This window comes from Cricetulus griseus, chromosome 4 (assembly GCF_003668045.3).
Source record: "Cricetulus griseus strain 17A/GY chromosome 4, alternate assembly CriGri-PICRH-1.0, whole genome shotgun sequence".
Taxonomy (NCBI): Eukaryota; Metazoa; Chordata; class Mammalia; order Rodentia; family Cricetidae; genus Cricetulus; species Cricetulus griseus.
Window position 1 is genome coordinate 189331409 of NC_048597.1, and position 17972 is coordinate 189349380.

Sequence of the window (17972 nt, forward strand, 5' to 3'; positions counted from 1 at the left end):
AAGAATAATGAGTTTACTGATGACCCCCTATGGAAGACCTCACCATCCAGGGGGAGCAGAAGGGATATGTAATAGGTAGGGTTTTAGTTGGGGGGTGGTGGTAGGGGAGGACAGGAGGGAGAGGGAACAAGGATTGTCATGTAAAACAATCTTGTTTCTAATTCAAATAAAAAAATCTGCAAAAAAATGAGTTTATTGAAGGCTTATAGGTTCAGTGGGTGAGGCCATCACATGATGGTGGGAGCAAGGCACTAGGCAGGTAGGCATGGTGCTGGGCAGTAAACTGAAAGCTCACATCTTGATCCAAAGATCACCAGGCAGAGAGATCCAGCTAGGAATGGTGTGGGCTTTTGAAACATCAAAGCCTGCTCCTGGGGATGTACCTCCTCCAACAAGGCCACACCTCCTAATCCTTCCCAGACAGTTCTACAAATTGGGAATCAAATATTCAAACATATGAGTCTACAGGGGCCATTCTCATTCAAACCATCACAGAATGGTGGGTTAAACACAAACCCTAGTATCATTGCACATAGACCTGTATGTATATGTGGGTTAATCACACCACTAGGTTCACTGTATATAGAGCTGTATGTATATATGGTTAAAATACACATACTAGGATTATATGTGCATGGGTTAAACACACATTTATAATCCATGTACATAGAACTATATATACATGCTAGGATCATTGCATGTAGAATTGCATGCATGCATAGGTGAGTTAGACATGTGCCCTGGTATCATTGCACATAGACTTTTATGTGTGGATGGGTTAAACACACATGCTATGATCATTGCACATAGAATAGAATTCATGGGACAGTAAAACACACACAATAGGGTCATTGCACATAGAATTGTGTTGTGGAATATTAGTTGAAGATGTGTTATATTCGTTTATGCTGTGGAACATTTGTTTAATGATGCAAAGATGTGCTGTATTCTTTTCTGTTGCATTTGTTTAACTCTGTCAAGCTGTGTTACATTTCCTGTCTAAAACACTTGATTCTTCTAATAAAGAGCTGAATGGCCATTAGCTAGGCAGGAGAAACGATAGGTGGGGCTGGCAGTCAGAGAGACTAAATAGGAGGAAAATCTAGGCTCAAGAGAGAGGAGTGAATGAGAAAAGAAGAAGAAGACACCAGGGGCCAGGCACCCAGCCACACAACCAGCCACAAAGTAAGAATGAAAGAAAGGTATATAGAATAGAGGAAGGTAAAAGCCCAGACGCAAAGGCTGCATTGAATAATTTAGGTTAAGAAAAGCTTGATAGAAACAAACCAAGCTAAGGCTGGGAATTCATAAATAAGAATGAGTTCCCCTGTATTTATGTGGGAGCTGGGTGACAGGCCCTCAAAAGAGTAAACAAACAAACAAACAAACAAACAAAAAACAACAAAAGCTGACTACAGAATTGTATATCTAGGTGGCTTAAACACACATGCTAGGATTATTAAGGTCTCAGAAACAATGTGTCCAGAGGCCAGTTCCCCATTTTGAATACTATCTCCAACAAACAAAAATCTATTGGAAAATATGACTGAGTTCAGTGTAGCAGGAAATGGTGATTAGTAATAAGCAAAGTGGGATGCCAAAGTAGAATAGAGAGAAGATAAAGATATGACTAGAAGAGCATCCCTAGTCTCTAGGACAACTCACATATTATGTATTTAATATGACATTGTATGTGGAAATCACATACTGAGAAAGGAAGGATGTAGGTGGACTTTTCATTCCCACCCAATAGTTCCCAAAAAACCAACATGGGGACTCAATATTAATTATAAATGCTTGGCTGATAGCTCAGGCTTATTACTAACTAGCTCTTACACTTAAATTAATCCATATTTGTTATCCAAATTCTACTGTGTGGCTCATGGATTGTTACCCATTTTGTACATGTCCTTCTTCCCTAGACTGGCTGTCGACTCTCAAGACTCTGCTTCTTCTTCCCAAAGTCCTCCTAGTCTGGCTCTCCCACCCAGTCTCTTCTTGCCCAGGTATAGGTCAGTCAGTTCTTTATTAACCAATGAGAGCAATACATATTTACAGTGTACATAGCAGAGGAGCATTAGATAATCTGTATTTTGCAAAACTATAGAACCTAAGTTCAAATTGTCAGAAAAATGCCAAGTAGACCCCGATATATTAAAAAAAAAAAAGCTAGTATTCCTCAACATCCCAACTCGTGAAGGAAAGCAAAAACTGATTTAGAGTGAGGTGACACCAGAGGATTAATATCTAGATGGACTGTCACACACATCTAAATTAACTGACTGTACACCTTTGAACTCCTCTTTTCCATCTTGAGCTTATTACAGCCCCTTAGGGGCATGCCAGAACAAACTTTACCCCCAAGCTGCACTCTCAGCTCAAGTTATATTAAAGAATGTGTTGGTAGGACATATTCCATTTGTATTGAAGATAAAAGTCCAGAATTTGCATCAAAGACCTTTTACATTTGTTAGTTTGCAAGTGGGCACATGATGGGCCACCAGAATGTCCTGTCTACACCTGCACCTGGTGACACATCTCCAACACTAAAGGGAAGTTGAGGCTCCTTTCTGTGCAGCACACTTGGCCAGCCATGGGAACTTAGAACCAAGCCCTGGACAGCGCCTGGCTCAAGGCTTCCCACTGTCTGGACAGGGACCTGAGGAGGACACACAGCATGTAGATAGAGAGGAGTAGGTCCAGCTCAAGGAATGATGGATGCAGAGCCCGGGCTGCAAAGAAAGGCAAAAGTACAGGCAGGCTAGAAGCACAGGGACCCATCATGATCCCAGGGGAATGGCGCAGGACAGGCAGCAGCCCAGGCTGCTTTAGGCTGGGACAATAGTTTTTAGGTAACAGCGATCCTCAGCAGCTCTCCTGATTCAGCCCTTGCTGTGTGCTTGACATCTCCTGGGTCTGCCTAGCAAGTCTCCACATTGCTCCCCTGGGACACTGGCCTTCCCCCACAGGTTCTGTGTCTTCCTCTGCCAGGAGCTCGCAGCCTGTGCCAGGGACTCTTTCCTGAGCTGTGTACAGACACAACTCACCCTGTCACTGAGACTGATGCATGAACTTGAGATCTGTGCCAGGGACTCTTTCCTGAGCTGTGTTCAAACACAACTCACCCTGTCACTGAGACTGATGCATGGACTTGAGATCCTGTGCTGCCACTGAGCATGTGCATGATGCTGAAATACAGCACGGCCACTTTGTCACCTGTTTCTAGAAAAGTGGAGTGGACCTTGAGGAGGGACATTCTGTAGCTGAAAAGAGATTAGCAGTATATACCAAGATAAAAAGAGGCCAGCCCTGGACAATTGTAGGGTATGCAGATTCAGGCAAGTGCCATGCATTTCTGAATACAGCCAAATCATCAGGTAAAGATTAATAACCCAGGAACCATGAGGCAGTGATTATATCAAAATCACAAGTGAACACGTGGGTCTGTGAGTAAATCAGTGGCAGATGTCCTTGTTTGTGGATAAGAGCTGTGGGTCTGCAGTTGGCACAACATAGCAGTAATTATCGCTAGCTGGGAAATGGCATTGCCAAGGGTGACAAGGCCACTCTTCCACAGCAAAATTGCAGGGATGCACAGATGCACAAAGACCCAGAGCATGGTGGGACATGGCCATCCATCCAGATTAAGCTAAGTGTGAATTGTGAAATTCCTTTCTGCCCTTGAGCTCCTGATTAAAACAGGACAAAGGTTACAACAAAAATGCAATTGCAAGCCTGGTGTTGGTGGTGCATGCCTTTAATCCCAGCACTCGGGAGGCAGAGGCAGGCAGATCTTTGAGAGTTCGAGGCCAGCCAGGTCTCCAGAGCGAGTGCCAGGATTAGGCTCCAAAGCTACACAGAAAAACCCTGTCTCGAAAAAACGAAAAAAAAAAAAAAAAGAATGCAATTGCAAGAAATTAGCATGCTTCATCAAATACAATAAGTAGAGGACATTGTAACCTGGACTTCAATTTAGCCTTATAATGGAGACAATGGTTAATTCTGTAATTTAAGGCCACTTAACAAACTATCCCCCAAATGCAGTAGTTTAACGTCACATTTACTTATTACAGTTGAGGGTTCCATGGGTTGACTCTGTGATACCATTTATGCTTCTAGTGCAGTCTTCCCTCCTTTGTTTCTTCCTTTCTGGACCAATGTGTTTCATTAGGGTTGTTCACAGGAGTATGGGTGAGAAGCCACTTAGAGGCACATAAGCGCTAACCAATGGATACATTAAAGGACTTTAGATCTCCAGGAAAGGGTGGTGGCTGGTGAGCCCCTCCCTGATTTGTCACGTTTCAAGTCTATCATGAAACTCTGGATTCTTGCACTCTGTGGGAGTCCACGGGAGTGGCTGTTCTTTGTTGGTCCCACCCCGTTGGTAAGAACCATCACCTTATTAAAGTGGCTTCCACACTCATCTGGACTGGAGTTGAGGATCTGAGAAGAGAAGAAGTCTGGATTCTCACTAGGTCAGTTCTTTCTTTATGACCTGTGTAACATGTTTGTGTGTTGGTTATTACTGGGAAATTTAACATGTGCTAATTAATTGTACATAGCACAGACTTTATTATGTAATTTCCTCTTATCTACATAATGTACTTTGATTGTATTCACTGCCATTACCATTGTTGTTATCTGCATTTCGTTCTCGTTCATATGAATTATTTCTCCTCCTCTTTTTCTTCTCTTTCTGTCCTTCCTCCCTCTGTCTCCCCTCCTCCATTCCTCCTTCCCCTTCGTCCCTCCTTCCTGTGACCTGGTCTGCAATCTTCCCTTCTTCTGTTCCTTCCCTCTTCTCCTACTCCTCCTTTTTCTCCTTCTGCTTCTCTGTGTGTTCCCTCCTTCTGCCTCCTCTTTCAGTGTCACTGACCAAAGATGGGGTTTAGCATATTTGCAGGGGAATCAGAATGCATGGATTTAGGACAGTGAGGAGTACACCTGGATTGTCCTCCCAGGCACACCGAAGATCAAAAGCGTTCTTCTCTTCAATTGTGTATGCCAACTGTAGGGAGACACCGTAACCACGCCTCCTAAGAACTGGCTACAGTTGGGCCTGACCACGCCTGTCAGGGTGTGGTCAAGGTGAGGTCTGGATGACTTGCTTTGGGTTCTTAAGGGGCTGCAGGCACATGGAAGCTCCTTCTCTCTGGCCTGGCTGCCTTGCTGCCCCTGGCATGCTCTGGCTTGTATTTGGCTGATGTTTATCTGAATAAAGATATCTTAAACCTACAGGCTCTCATAGCCAACCTCACAGAGAACTTTCAGATTCCTCTCACTTGAGAACTTAAATTCACCCAGACTCTCCCAGGCCACCCTTCCAATGCACTTTCCCAGTTTGGCTTTCCCCTGAATTTGTTTCTGTCATGTGGATTCCCATTGCTTTGCTAATTTTGTTTAAAGAAGAGAGGAGCAGGTTTCATGCTCAGGATTTGTTACTTTATTACTGTTATTATTTAATTACCCAAGATAACCTCTGTTATTTTTGGTTGTAAGCCTAGCCTTTAACGGCTGAGCCATCTCTCCAGCCCAACCTCTGTTATTAAATGGTAAGCCTGAAAGGGCAAAAGTGTGTAGAACCACTGAGGCCCGGGAGATCAGAGGACTGTGAACTGAACCTTCCATTAGATACCAGAGAGAAGGCTGTCTACTCATTTCCTCAGTGACCACAGATGTGTGTTTGAGGGAAAGATCGGGAGGCCAGAAAACAGCTTAAAATTCTGTAAGAAGACATGGCAGGAAGAAATCATTCTGTGGAAGAAGGAATTGAATACAAACTCTGACACTAAGCAGTTAGGTGGCCAGTCCTCTGCTAAGTTCAAAACCTTCATTGGGAACATGGAGAAGGCTAGTGGACTCTGTGTGTGCAGCTCTAAAACTGTGAGTTTAAAGAGAGCCACACATCAGCATAGATGTCATTTATAAGATACATGTCACTGAGAAGGCTGCAAGGCAATAGTCTCAGCAATGCTGTGGAATGACTGCCAAATAGGGAAGATTCTGGAAGCCTCAGCATCTCAGAGTCCCTGTGAAGTCCCAGTACTGAAGCTGTCCAGTGCAAACCAGAGTTCATGGAGAAAATAAAGAAAAGCAAATAGAGAAAGATAGAAAAGCAAAGAGGCCCATAAAGTGCTGTAGGGAGCTTTCAGGTGCCCATGAGGAGCAGCTGTAACCTGAGAGCAGGGAGGCTGACATCCCGAGGGCAATGATGCTACTGAGGCCTGTTGATACTGGCCCAGTAGGCAGGGCCACCAGCATAGAGGATCTAGTGTCTTCTTCTAGCCTTCACAGCCATTGCAGCCATGTGCACTCACACACACACACACACACACACACAAACACTCACTCAATGACACTTTTTAAAGACTCTGACATTTCCTATCATATCCCAAGGTAAAGACACTACCCATGACCCATGATGTTGACTTTACAGCCACTGAGCAGCAAGGACCCAGCCTGTGGTGCCACTGTGCAAGAAGAAAGCTCAGGGTTTCCTCATCATGTACCTGCATGCACATCTATCTCTCCTGTAAACTTGCAGCAGGGACGGCTCATCACCAACAAACATTGTGGTGATAGGATGAAGTTCAAATGAGCAAACTGCCCGTTATGCGGTGCGCTCCAAAGGAAGTTACTTCCTGTGATATGAAGTTAATGCATCAGTGTCTCTCCTTCTGGGCCATAGAACAGCATCCACTTTAGCAGGGGAAACAACTGCAACCAAGAGATGAGCCCTTCTCCTATGGGGAGAACTAGGGTTTGTCACAGACAGGGTGACACGAAGCCATTGAAAGCTTCTGAACTGAGCAGCCCAGGAGTGAAGGACTGGGGTGGACGTTGTCTCATCCCTCCCATGATGGCTCTGCTTTCAAGGCTCAAAGGCTCCCAGGCCGTTCACTGTAGAGTCTGGGCTGCTCTGTCTATGTTCTCAAGGTGAAGGCATAAGGCCAGCTGAGTCCTCTTTGGTGCAATTGCAGGTTGGTGGTCACTGATGGGGGAGAAATGAGTCAATAAGACCTTCCTGGCTCCCTGCAAGCCGTCCATGAAGAAGGCAGACTACCCTTCTCTAGTGTTGCATTACTAAACACACCCCAAAGCATCTCCCCTGGGACTGATCTCTGCTTTTTCATTCATAGTTGGTGACACCGCAGTGGCTGCCATGTCTGGGAAGCCTGTGCTTCACTACTTCAATGCCCGGGGCAGAATGGAGTGCATCAGGTGGCTCCTGGCTGCAGCAGGCGTGGAGGTAGGTTGTGCACTGTTCTTCAGGAACTGGACCCAAGATCGGTTTAAAATACATCTCTAAGCTGAGAGACTCCACACCAGGAAATCTGTACACAGTTTTACCTTAAATGGTAGTCATCTTGGCACCCTTGGTGCTGCCAAGACCAAGATGACTGTAACTATAATTATGCCCACAGTCAGCCCCTACACCATGAATGCCACCTTGATCAACCAGGCCACATGCTACAACTACCCCGTGCCTGTGGGAGATAATGGGAGTATGCCCAATGTGCCTAGCCAGCACTATGACCCTCAGGGCCAAAGCCTGAAATGGCTGAAGAACCTGCCAATACTCCTGTTGATAGAGGAGGCCCCCTTCTTTGTAACTTCCCAATAAAAATGTGAACACCAACCCCACGAAAAATGATAATCATCATGTATTGAGAAGAAGTTGGGGGCCGGGCATTGGTGGTACATGCCTTTAATCCCAGCACTCGGGAAGGAGAGGCAGGCAGATCTCTGTGAGTTCGAGGCCAGCCTGGTCTCCAGAGCAAGTGCCAGGATAGGCTCTAAAGCTATACAGAGAAACCCTGTCTCGAAAAACAAAAAAACAAACAAAAAAAAGGAAGAAGAAGAAGGACTGATTTGAGCAAATGAAAATTTTGCTATACTCTCTACCAAGGAACATATTTACATTAAAAGATATTTTCAGGAGAAAAAAAATCACATGCTTACTTGGTTAAATAGGTATTTGAATTGAATCAAGTTACATACAGAGGCATACAGAAATAGACACTCAAATGTTGATTATTAAATGGTTCTAATTGACTATTGCAGATCATGTTATGATATTGTGATTTTAGGTATGGCACTGATCTTTAAAAAGATAACTTACTTTTGGAGATTCACAGTAAAGTGTTTGCGATGGGGACATGTGACACCTCAGGTCTGTCTGACATTAAGGTCAGCATCGCAGAGAAGATGGGCACCGAGGTGAACAGGGTGCACCTCAGCTGGTGGTTAATGGAGCTGGAGATGGATGGATGGAGGATCTTCACGTCTTGTGTGTAGTTTTACAGCACAGAACCAGAAAGTTCCATGATAGAAATGATTTAAAGGGGACAGGAGACTCAAGTGATAGCTCAGTAGTGAAAATGCCATAATGTTCTTGCAGAGGATTCCCCCAGGCTACAGCAACTGCCTGTTACTCTAGCTTAGAGGGTCCCCATGCCTCTGGTCTCCGTGGGCACTTGCGTTGCCTTCTGCTACACTCCTGTAATATAAAAAACATTAAGGGGTAAACTATACCAGGAAAGCTAAATAGAGTTAAAATATACACCACAAATGAGAGGCCTGACACAGAAGATAGTAACAAATCTCCTGTCGCAACACAGCAAGACTCAGTAATCAGTTTGTAAAGACTGTATAATGACAGACCCATGAATGGTCAGGCGGGCCTTAGTGCTGCCCTCTAGAGGAGTCACTGGGAAAAACACTTCCCTGTTCACACCAAAGGCTACCTGAGCCCTCCTCAGACAGGAGCATAATAGGAGGATTAAAGGATGAAGTGGTGTCCTGTGGAGGCTGCTTTGGCTTCTTCCTCAGTGTCATGGTAGAGTGTTTACCTCAGCCATAGAATCACTCCTCCATTCCTAAAGGCACAGGGCTTCAGCTGGATCCTTCCTGAATGAAGGAGAGCATAAGAACCAAGATACTCTAGTGCAGGCCCAGGAAGATTGCTCTATACAAATGAATGATTGTTGTCAAGTGTCTAGGTGCAAGTTTAGTGTCTCAGAGATGTGTTCTAAGCCACTGAACTGCTGATTCAGCTCACGGGGAGGAGGTGAGGTGTCTGCACAGAAGCCTCCCTCTTCTGTGTCCCAGAGTGACTGAGAAGGCAGTGGGCAGGGGCTGTGAGAGACCCTGGCTCAAACCTTTCAGACTCAACGTGCCCACAGGCTGGCCATTGACATCATCACCCTCACACCCACCAACCCAGTGACGTTAACCACCCTCCGTGATGACTGTCACCACTTTCTCCATCTCTCTGAATTCTGTGCAAGTGGTTGAGACTTATCATTTCAGTGCCTACCAGTCCAAGCCATGGGGTACAGAACTATCTCAAACTGTCTCACCAAGCAAGGTTGAAGTTTCCTTAAACTGTGAAAGGAAAAGAGTGGTTTAGTACTGTAGAGGACTGGCAAGATGGTTAGGTAACTAAAGATTAATAAGACACATGGGTTCATATCTGAGGACCCCGTGTAAGAGGCCGGAGTGGATAGTAACTGGGTATGTGCACCCTCAAACAAAAACATGTAACACTCATACATAAAACAAATAAATATTAGAATACCCTTAGTAGTCCCTCAATGTAAGCAACCTAGATGAGGGACTAGAGTAATGGCTTGGCTGTTTACAGTTCTTTTTGCACATGCAGACAACCAACTGTGGTTTCACATATTCCAGTTAATAACTGTCTGCACTATCACTCCATCTCCAACTGAATATCTGACCTCTGTCCTCCATGACCTCTGACCTCCATGATGGATGTATTCAATGTACAAGACCACACACACACACACACACACACACACACACACACACACACACACACACACACCCTAAAAATTAGTAAAACCAAATCCTGAAGAAAAGATACCCAGTTGGTCACAGGGACCATGACAGGTGTCATGATGGAAACACAGAAACTTCTATTCTGTTCTCATTAGAGTTGACAGGCTTTCCTCAACAGTCAATTTCCCAATTCTGATCCTCCAGTGACTTCACTCCCTTCTTAGAAACTTAAGCATGGCATAGCGAGGTCAAGGAGGAGGAACATTACAAGAATGAGCAGTTTTGTTGTGATCAACACCCTTTTGCTGATGGATCTAATCTAAATTCACAAGTGGCCTTGATCAGACTCCATCGTATCCACTGCAAGTTTTAACTTCTTCATATGTACTGCCAGACAGAGACAACTCCAGTTCAAAAGTCTACAGTGATACAGAATGAGCTAACAAGAATACATTTACATTTTCTGTTTTCAGTTTGAAGAGAAGTTTATAGAACGCCCAGAAGATTTGGAAAAGTTAAGAAAAGGTAACACTAAGGATCCGTTAAGTTCTCAATGAGGAGCCCAGTAGGAGGTTTACCAGAAGATGATGTTGGTGGGCAGGGGTGGATGGCAGAGTGATAGGATGTAAGTTTGGGCTCCTTGAGTTGTCTGAATATGGAAACAGTGATAAAAGCAAGATGTAGATTTCTCCAAGAATTTAGTGACTTGTGAATGTTCTCTCACAATTTCTCTATCAGGGGGGAGCTATCTTTGTCAGGCTCACTAACACTCATTTATTCGGTCAGTGTTTCACCCACAATGTCCAACAACCACAAATACAGGCTGGAGGAGTTCATGGTGCCTCACTATATAAAAAATTGTCACACAACACCTTGACACCATAAGCATGACTACACTTTCAAACTCCCTACTTGTCTCTGTTTGCATGGTGGCCCTCTGCTGTCCCTCCTCCCCTTCCAAATGTATCCAGGGACATGAATTGAATATAAAAACATGCGTGAGAGATATAATATGCAACTGGATAGGATAAAGATGAATGAGGGAATCTCTAAAGCCAAAAGAGGTGGGGAGAGACAAAATGTGAAAAGTAATTAGGATTTTACTCAAGAGACCGGCAGCCAATCATTAGCTTTCCTTTACCTGATCAGAAATTTCAATACAACTTTTCTGGTTCTGGGAAGTGAGACCTGGACACCTCACAGACCTTTCTCCTTTCTTCTTTCAAAGATGGGAAGTTGATGTTTGAGCAAGTGCCCATGGTGGAGATTGACGGGATGACGTTGGTACAGACCAGAGCCATTCTCAACTACATTGCCACCAAATATGACCTCGATGGCAAGGACGTGAAGGAGAGAGCCCTGTACGGTATATTTCCTGTCATTACTCCAAGGAGAAACAAAGGAAGGACTTGTGTCCTTCCATCAGTGAGCAAGAGAGTGGCGGGGTTTGTGAAGATAAGCACAACATATAATTTTAGTCACAAGATGTATGCAGTGTTGAGGGAAGCAAAACAAAGATAAAGTGCGATAAGAAGGAAGTGAATCAGTCCTCCTGCAGCAGCTGCCACAGTGCACGACTGGGGGTTCGAGGGGAGCAGGATCAAACTCTTCTAACACTGGAGGATGTTGACATTGTGGGACTGCTACAGAAGCATTGAAACAGAATACTGCCTTTTCAGGGGCCCCCAACGGCAGTGTGTGAAACTGTAACAAGGAAACTCTTTCCCAAAAGCAGTGTATGAAATGCAGTGTAGAACACTGGAATACATGTATCCTGTGATGTCATGTGGGTCAAATGAATAAAGAAATAGGCAAGTCTTGACAAATGTTCACAAGGCCATAATCCAGCAGCAGCATGAGCTGGTTATACAGATGCCCTTTGTGAGAGATGAGTGGAGAACTCTAACACTGACCAAGAACGACTCTGGGCCATGCAGCAGAATGAGAGCTTACGTGGGAGACAACTTGTTGGCTCTGAGGTCTCAACACAGCCAGGAGACACACACACACACACACACACACACACACACACACACACACACAGAGAGAGAGAGAGAGAGAGAGAGAGAGAGAGAGAGAGAGAGAGAGAGAGAGAGAGAGAGAGAACCTGCTGTAGAGTTTCTGGAATGCTACCAAGTTTATCACAACTGCATCTCTAGAAAAGACAGTGATTTCCTTTGTGCTTGGGTTGGGCAATGTGTGTGTAAAAAAAAAAAATCTAAAAGTGTATGTGAACTGAGAGTATGTCCTGGAAGGAAAGTTAATATATCTGTTAACCATAAGAGATAGTGACCCACTAGAGGCAAGCAACTTGGCAACCACCATTCTGTGTAAGTTCTCAGGTTTTTAGTTTAAAACGTAAAATAGTGAATCCCCGAAAACTCTTGACCATTCAAATAATTTTGTCTTTCAGGATTGACATGTATGCAGAGGGTATTGCCGATCTCAGTGAAATGATGGGACAACTGGTTGTCACACCCCCAGATCAAAAAGAAGCCAAGATTGCTTTGATAAAAGACAGGACCAAAAACCGGTACTTGCCTGCCTTTGAAAAAGTAAGTAGGCTCTTTGAAGTCTGGGGACACTGAGTTTCAAGGACAAGAAAAAGGCAGAGAACCCAAGAGGAAGTTCGCTGCCTCACTGACCTTCCATGAGCCTCCTGTGCAGCTCCCTGGCCCTCAGGGCACTGTATAAAAGTGGCCTGTGTTGGAGCACTGCATGGTCCTGCCTGTCAGGTGGTCCATATACAACAGGGTCCATGGCCACAGCCAGAACTTGATCTGTGGAAGCCTGAGCCACACCAGAGAAGGACCTAGGTCCTGCAGAACACAATGGGCTTCAATTCCAGAGCAAACTGAAGAAAGTGACAGATGGGAAAATATCACACACAGGGAGGTCAGAGAGTGACAGACTGTCAGGACAATATGACAGTACTTCAAAGATGGAGCAGAAGATCCTGAACAAGGACAGTGGTGGAGGGGGGAGGGGAGGAGGTTGATGAAGAGATATTAAGGAAACTGACCAGCAGGAAGTGGCCTCACAGATGCCAGGCTTGGGAGGAGAGCCATGCACACTCAGCAAATGAAGGTGTGTCAGTGTAGACGTAGCTCCTCTTAGTCAGGGCTGCTTTTTGGAGGTAGATCAAGAACACCCCAGAACTACTTGAACTTCCGTCAAGTAAAGGTAAGAACAAAGCTATGATCCTGGAGGAAAAGGCAACCTACACAGTCCTGAGAGCCCTCACTTTGACCCCCATGTACAAAGCATCACCTTAGTCTTCATTCACCCAGGGAAAAGTCCCTCCCTGCTGCCTCTGCTCTATGGAAGCGGGGGGGGGGGTATTAGGAGCCATCAGGTCCTCACAAGGCCCTCTGGAGTCCAGGTCCCATCTCATAGGACACAATGCCCAGTGGTCACAGCTTAAATCATCTCTGGTATGAAATTCATGAATTGCACCCACACAAGGAACTATGTACTGATATCATTTTCTTCCTTTTCTAAGACAGGCCCTCTTCATTATGTAGCTCTGACTCTCCTGGAATTCTCTATGGGGCCCGGCCTCAAGCTCACAGGGATCCACCTGCCTCAGCCTCTTGCATGCTGGGATTAAATGTGTGTGCCACCATGCCTGGCTTTCTTTTGTTTTTGAATGTGGTCCCTATGTTTTTGCTCTGTAGACATGTAGAGTGTGAAAAGGTGACCACAAAGCCTTTTAATTGTTCTTTACTTGTAGCTCATGGTGTAACAAGTGCTTTTCCTTTTGGTTATCTGTGATTTTCATACTGCTTTTCATAAACATTTTCATATGTTTAAGTAAGTGCCATATGACTGTAACTAAGAGAGTGTTATCATTCAATCTTCAAAACCCAGAAATGTTGAAGTAAATGCTAAGTAAATACACAGCCACCACTCAGATAGCAAGATTAGCACCGTATGGTATTGGTTTGATGGTGCACGTTCATCTCTGTCTGCTCACATCACTAGAATCCAGCATCCAAATGTGGTCAGCACAAAGTTCCTTACAGACTCCATCTCAGTTCACCCTTTGCAGTTCAGGACGTCAGTCATGACACAGAGTAGGGTGGGAGTCACAGCCGACTATATTGTAGTTCAGATTCCAGAGAAGTGAGGAGAACAGACAAAGGAGAATGCAGACACAGGATGTTCTCTGGTGACTGAAGCTCTCTGCAGGTGGAGCCTGTGTCCATGAGAGCCTGGACAGACAGGACAGGGAGAGGGATGTCCTGAAGTTCCAGTGCTCCACCATTTTAAGATAAGTGGAGGAACCATGATGTACCAGGGGTTATGCAAGCCCTTCTCACGTGTGAAAAATGTACATAAGGGTGGATGGTGTGAAGGCCATAGGAACATGGTGATGACAGGGAAAGGTCACCTTAGCTTTAAAGAGGAGGTTTCTTGCCTGACTTCTCACTCTCCCTTTTGCATCATTGGCCTAGAGAAATGTCTGCAGCTGTATACCTGCCAGGCAGAGGCAGAGTTTCCCCATGGGAGACTTGGGGAAAGTTAGTGGCTCCAGTCCAACTCTGTGTGTTCACAATCTGTCTCCTTTAATTTTGCAGGTGTTGAAGAGCCACGGACAAGACTACCTTGTTGGCAACCGGCTGACCAGGGTGGACATTCACCTGCTGGAACTTCTCCTCTATGTTGAAGAGATTGACTCCAGCCTTCTGGCCCCTTTTCCCCTGCTGAAGGTGAGATCAAGTCAGAGAGGCAGACACACACACACACACACACACACACACACACGCCTCTGAGAATAAATTGGTGGCCTGTGGACTGCTGAGGTCCCACCATCAGCCCCTCCAAACTGAGCTACTAGACCCTGGTTTCAGACATGAAAATAATATTTTTCTATATGGAGGTTGGGGGCTGGTACCCCAAGAAGAATATATATGTATTTTTTTTGCGGTAAGAAAGCCACAGGACTCCTTTTGTTTTTGTGGGCTTCTTCTGGCCTTCATCTTCCATCTCCTGTCCTGTCTGTGCACACTCAGTGACTGAGCAGGTCTCTGTCATGCTCAATCCCTTCCTCAGCTCTGACTTCTCAGCACTGTGCTTCCCTCTCCACAGCTCCCACCACACTGTCTCCCACCCCCAGTGTCCCCATCCTTATCCCCCAGTGTGAAAACTGGCTGTCAGTTGCTCCTGGTTAGACTTTGATATTTTCTGTCCCCATTTCCAACTCAGGTTCCCATGTCTTCAGTTTTCTTTGGTAGTCTCTCCTGTCACACCTGAGAGACACAGAGCTCTGTGCTCTACCCCCACAAAACCAGATGTACACGGTGTGCCCAGGGTCCTGAGGAGAAGGTGTTGGTGTCAAAGGAGGTTTTAAGGAAGGTTATGCTGACCTATGGTTTCTAGCACATGGTTTTGTCATTCTTCTCCTGTCTACAATGGAGATGTTGCAAGGATGCAGGTGGTCCTGTTCTGGGAGGGGTTCAGATTTTTTTGGAGTGTCCACATAAGCAGTTCTGAATCTCAGGTTTTGTTTTCTGGATTACAGGCCCTGAAGAGCAGACTCAGCAACCTGCCCAATGTGAAGAAGTTCCTACAGCCTGGCAGCCAAAGAAAGCCTCCCATTGATGAGAAAGCACTTGAAGAGGCAAAGAAGATTTTCAAGTTGTCGTAAAGCAGCATTGATGGAACCTACAAATAGCAGTTTCTTATATTTTTAAGTAATAAAGCACAGTTGTTCTTCCTGGCTCTTGTGATATAATAAATATGAACAAATGATATCTGAATCTCAAGTGTTCAAAGCTTTGCAAAATGAGGAAAAACTAAATAAAAAGAAGACTAACAAAAGAAAAGAAGTGATTAACATCAAGAAGTTTTTTTTTCCTTTTTTCTTTTAAATTTTTTATTGATTTTATATACCAACCACAATTCTCCCTTTCTTCCCTCTCCCATCCCCCTCCCCCAATCAACCTCATCTACTTCTCAGAAAGGGTAAGGTCTGTCATGCAGAGTCAACAAAGCCTGGCACAATATGTTGAGGCAAGACTAAGCCCCTCCCACTGCATCTAGGTTGAGCAAAGCATCCACCATAGGGAATGTGGTTGATAAACCTCGATCGTGAAACAGAGACAGATCCTCGTCCCACTGCCAGGGGCCCCTCAGACAGACAAAGGTACACAACTGTTGCACACATGCAGAGAGCCTAGGCAGCCCCATGCAGGCCCCAAGCTGTCTGTCTAGAGTCTGTGAACTCCCACAAGATCAGGTCAGGGGACTCTGTGGCTATTCTTTGCCTTACATCTAGTATCCATTTGTGAGTGAGTACATAACTGTGTTTGTCTTTTGGGGTCTGGGTTACCTCACTCAGGATGATTTTTTTCTAGTTCTATCCATTTGCCTGCAAATGTCATGATGTCTTTTTTTTTTTACAGCTGAGTTACATTCCATTTTTTTTTTTTTTTTGTATGTGTTGAGATTTACTTTGTGACCAAATATGTGGTCAGTTTTTTGTTTGTTTTTTTGTTTGTTTTTTCGAGACAGGGTTTCTCTGTGGCTTTGGAGGCTGTTCTGGAACAAGCTCTTGTAGACCAGGCTGGTCTCCAACTCACAGAGATCCACCTGCCTCTGCTCCCAAGTGGTGGGACTAAAGGTGTGTGCCATCAATGCCCGGCTTATGTGGTCAGTTTTAAAGAATGTTCCGTGAAGTTCTGAGAAGAAGGCATATTCTTTTGTGTTTGGGCAGAATGTTCTATAGATGGCTTTTAAGCCCATTTGAGTCATAACATCTGTTAGTTCCCTTATTTCTTTGTTAATTTTCTATCTGGCAGACCTGTCCATTGGTGAGGGTAGGGTGTTGAAGACTCCTGCTATTAGTATGTGGGATTTAATGTGTTATTTAAGCTTTAGTAATGCTTCTTGTACGAATGTGCATGCTCTTGTATTTAGGACATAAATGTTCAGAATTGAGACTTCATCTTGATGGATTTTTTCCTGTGAGGAATATGAAATGAGCTTCTCCATCTCTTTTGGTTAATTTTAGCTTGAAGTCTATTTTGTTAGATATTAGGATAGCCACACTAGCTTGTTTCTTAGGTCCAGTTGATTGGAAATTCTTTTCCCAACCCTTTTACTCTGCGGTAACATCTGTCTGTGAAGTTGAGGTGTTTCTTGAATGCAGCAACAGGCTAGCTCCTGTTTTCATATGCATTCTGTTAGCCTATGTCTTTTAAAAGGTGAATTGAGTTCATTGATATTGTATTAATAACCAATGCTTGTTAATTCCTGTTATTTTCTGATGGAATTGTGTGTGTTTCCCTTTTTTGGGATTTGTTGGCATGAGATTATTACCTGTGTTTTTGTGGGTTTAGCTAACTTCCTTGGGTTGGAATTTTCCTTCTAGTACTCTCCGTTGGGTTGGATTTATGGCTAAGTGTTGTTTAAATCTTATTTTGTCATAGAATATCTTGTTTTCTCTATCTACGGTATTTGAAAGTTTTACTGGGTACAGTAGTCTGGGCTGCACCTGTGGTCTCTTGGTGTCTGTATAACAGCTGTCCAGGACCGTCTGGCCTTCAATCTCCATTGAGAAGTCAGGTGTTATTCTGCCTTTATGTGTTACTTGGCTTTTTTTCCTATGCAGCTCTTAATATTCTTTTTTATTCTATATGTTTAGCGTTTTGATTATTATGTGTGAGGGGCTTTTGTTTTGTTTTGTTTTGTTTTTTTGGTGCAGTGTATTTGGTGTTCTGTAAGTTTCTTTTATCCTCATAGGCATGTCCTTCTTTAAGTTGGGAAAGTTTCTTCTCTTATTTTGTTGAATATGTTTTTGTGCCTTTGAGCTGGTATTCTTCCTCTTCTTCTATCCCTGTTATTCTTAGGTTTGGTCTTTTCATGGTGTCCCATATTTCCTGGACATTTTGAGTTATGACTTCGTTGGCTTTAATGCTTACTTTGATTGGTGAATCTATTTCCTCTATGGTATCTTTTACTCCTGAGATTCTCTCTTCCATCTCTTGCATCCTGTTGGTTATGTTATCATCTGTATTTCCTGTTTGTTTACCCAGATTTTCTGCTTCTAGAATTCCCTCAGTTTGTGTTTTCTTAATTGCCTCTATTTCAATTTTCAAGTCTTGGAACTGTTTCCTGTATCTGTTTGATTGTTTTTTCTTGGCTTCCTTTAAGGGGCTTATTAATTT

At 44.2% G+C, this 17972-nt stretch overlaps 1 protein-coding gene across 1 annotated transcript; it reads left to right on the top strand.

Annotated features, from left to right (window-relative positions):
• The first annotated feature begins 7162 nt into the window (after window positions 1–7162).
• LOC113835190 (glutathione S-transferase A2-like) lies at window positions 7163–15512 on the top strand. Its single transcript, XM_035444492.1, has 6 exons — window positions 7163–7249; window positions 10275–10326; window positions 11030–11162; window positions 12215–12356; window positions 14382–14513; window positions 15326–15512. The coding sequence occupies exons 1-6, from the start codon at window positions 7163–7165 to the stop codon at window positions 15449–15451; spliced, it is 672 nt and encodes a 223-aa protein (XP_035300383.1). The 3' UTR covers window positions 15452–15512.
• The last annotated feature ends 2460 nt before the right edge of the window (window positions 15513–17972 follow it).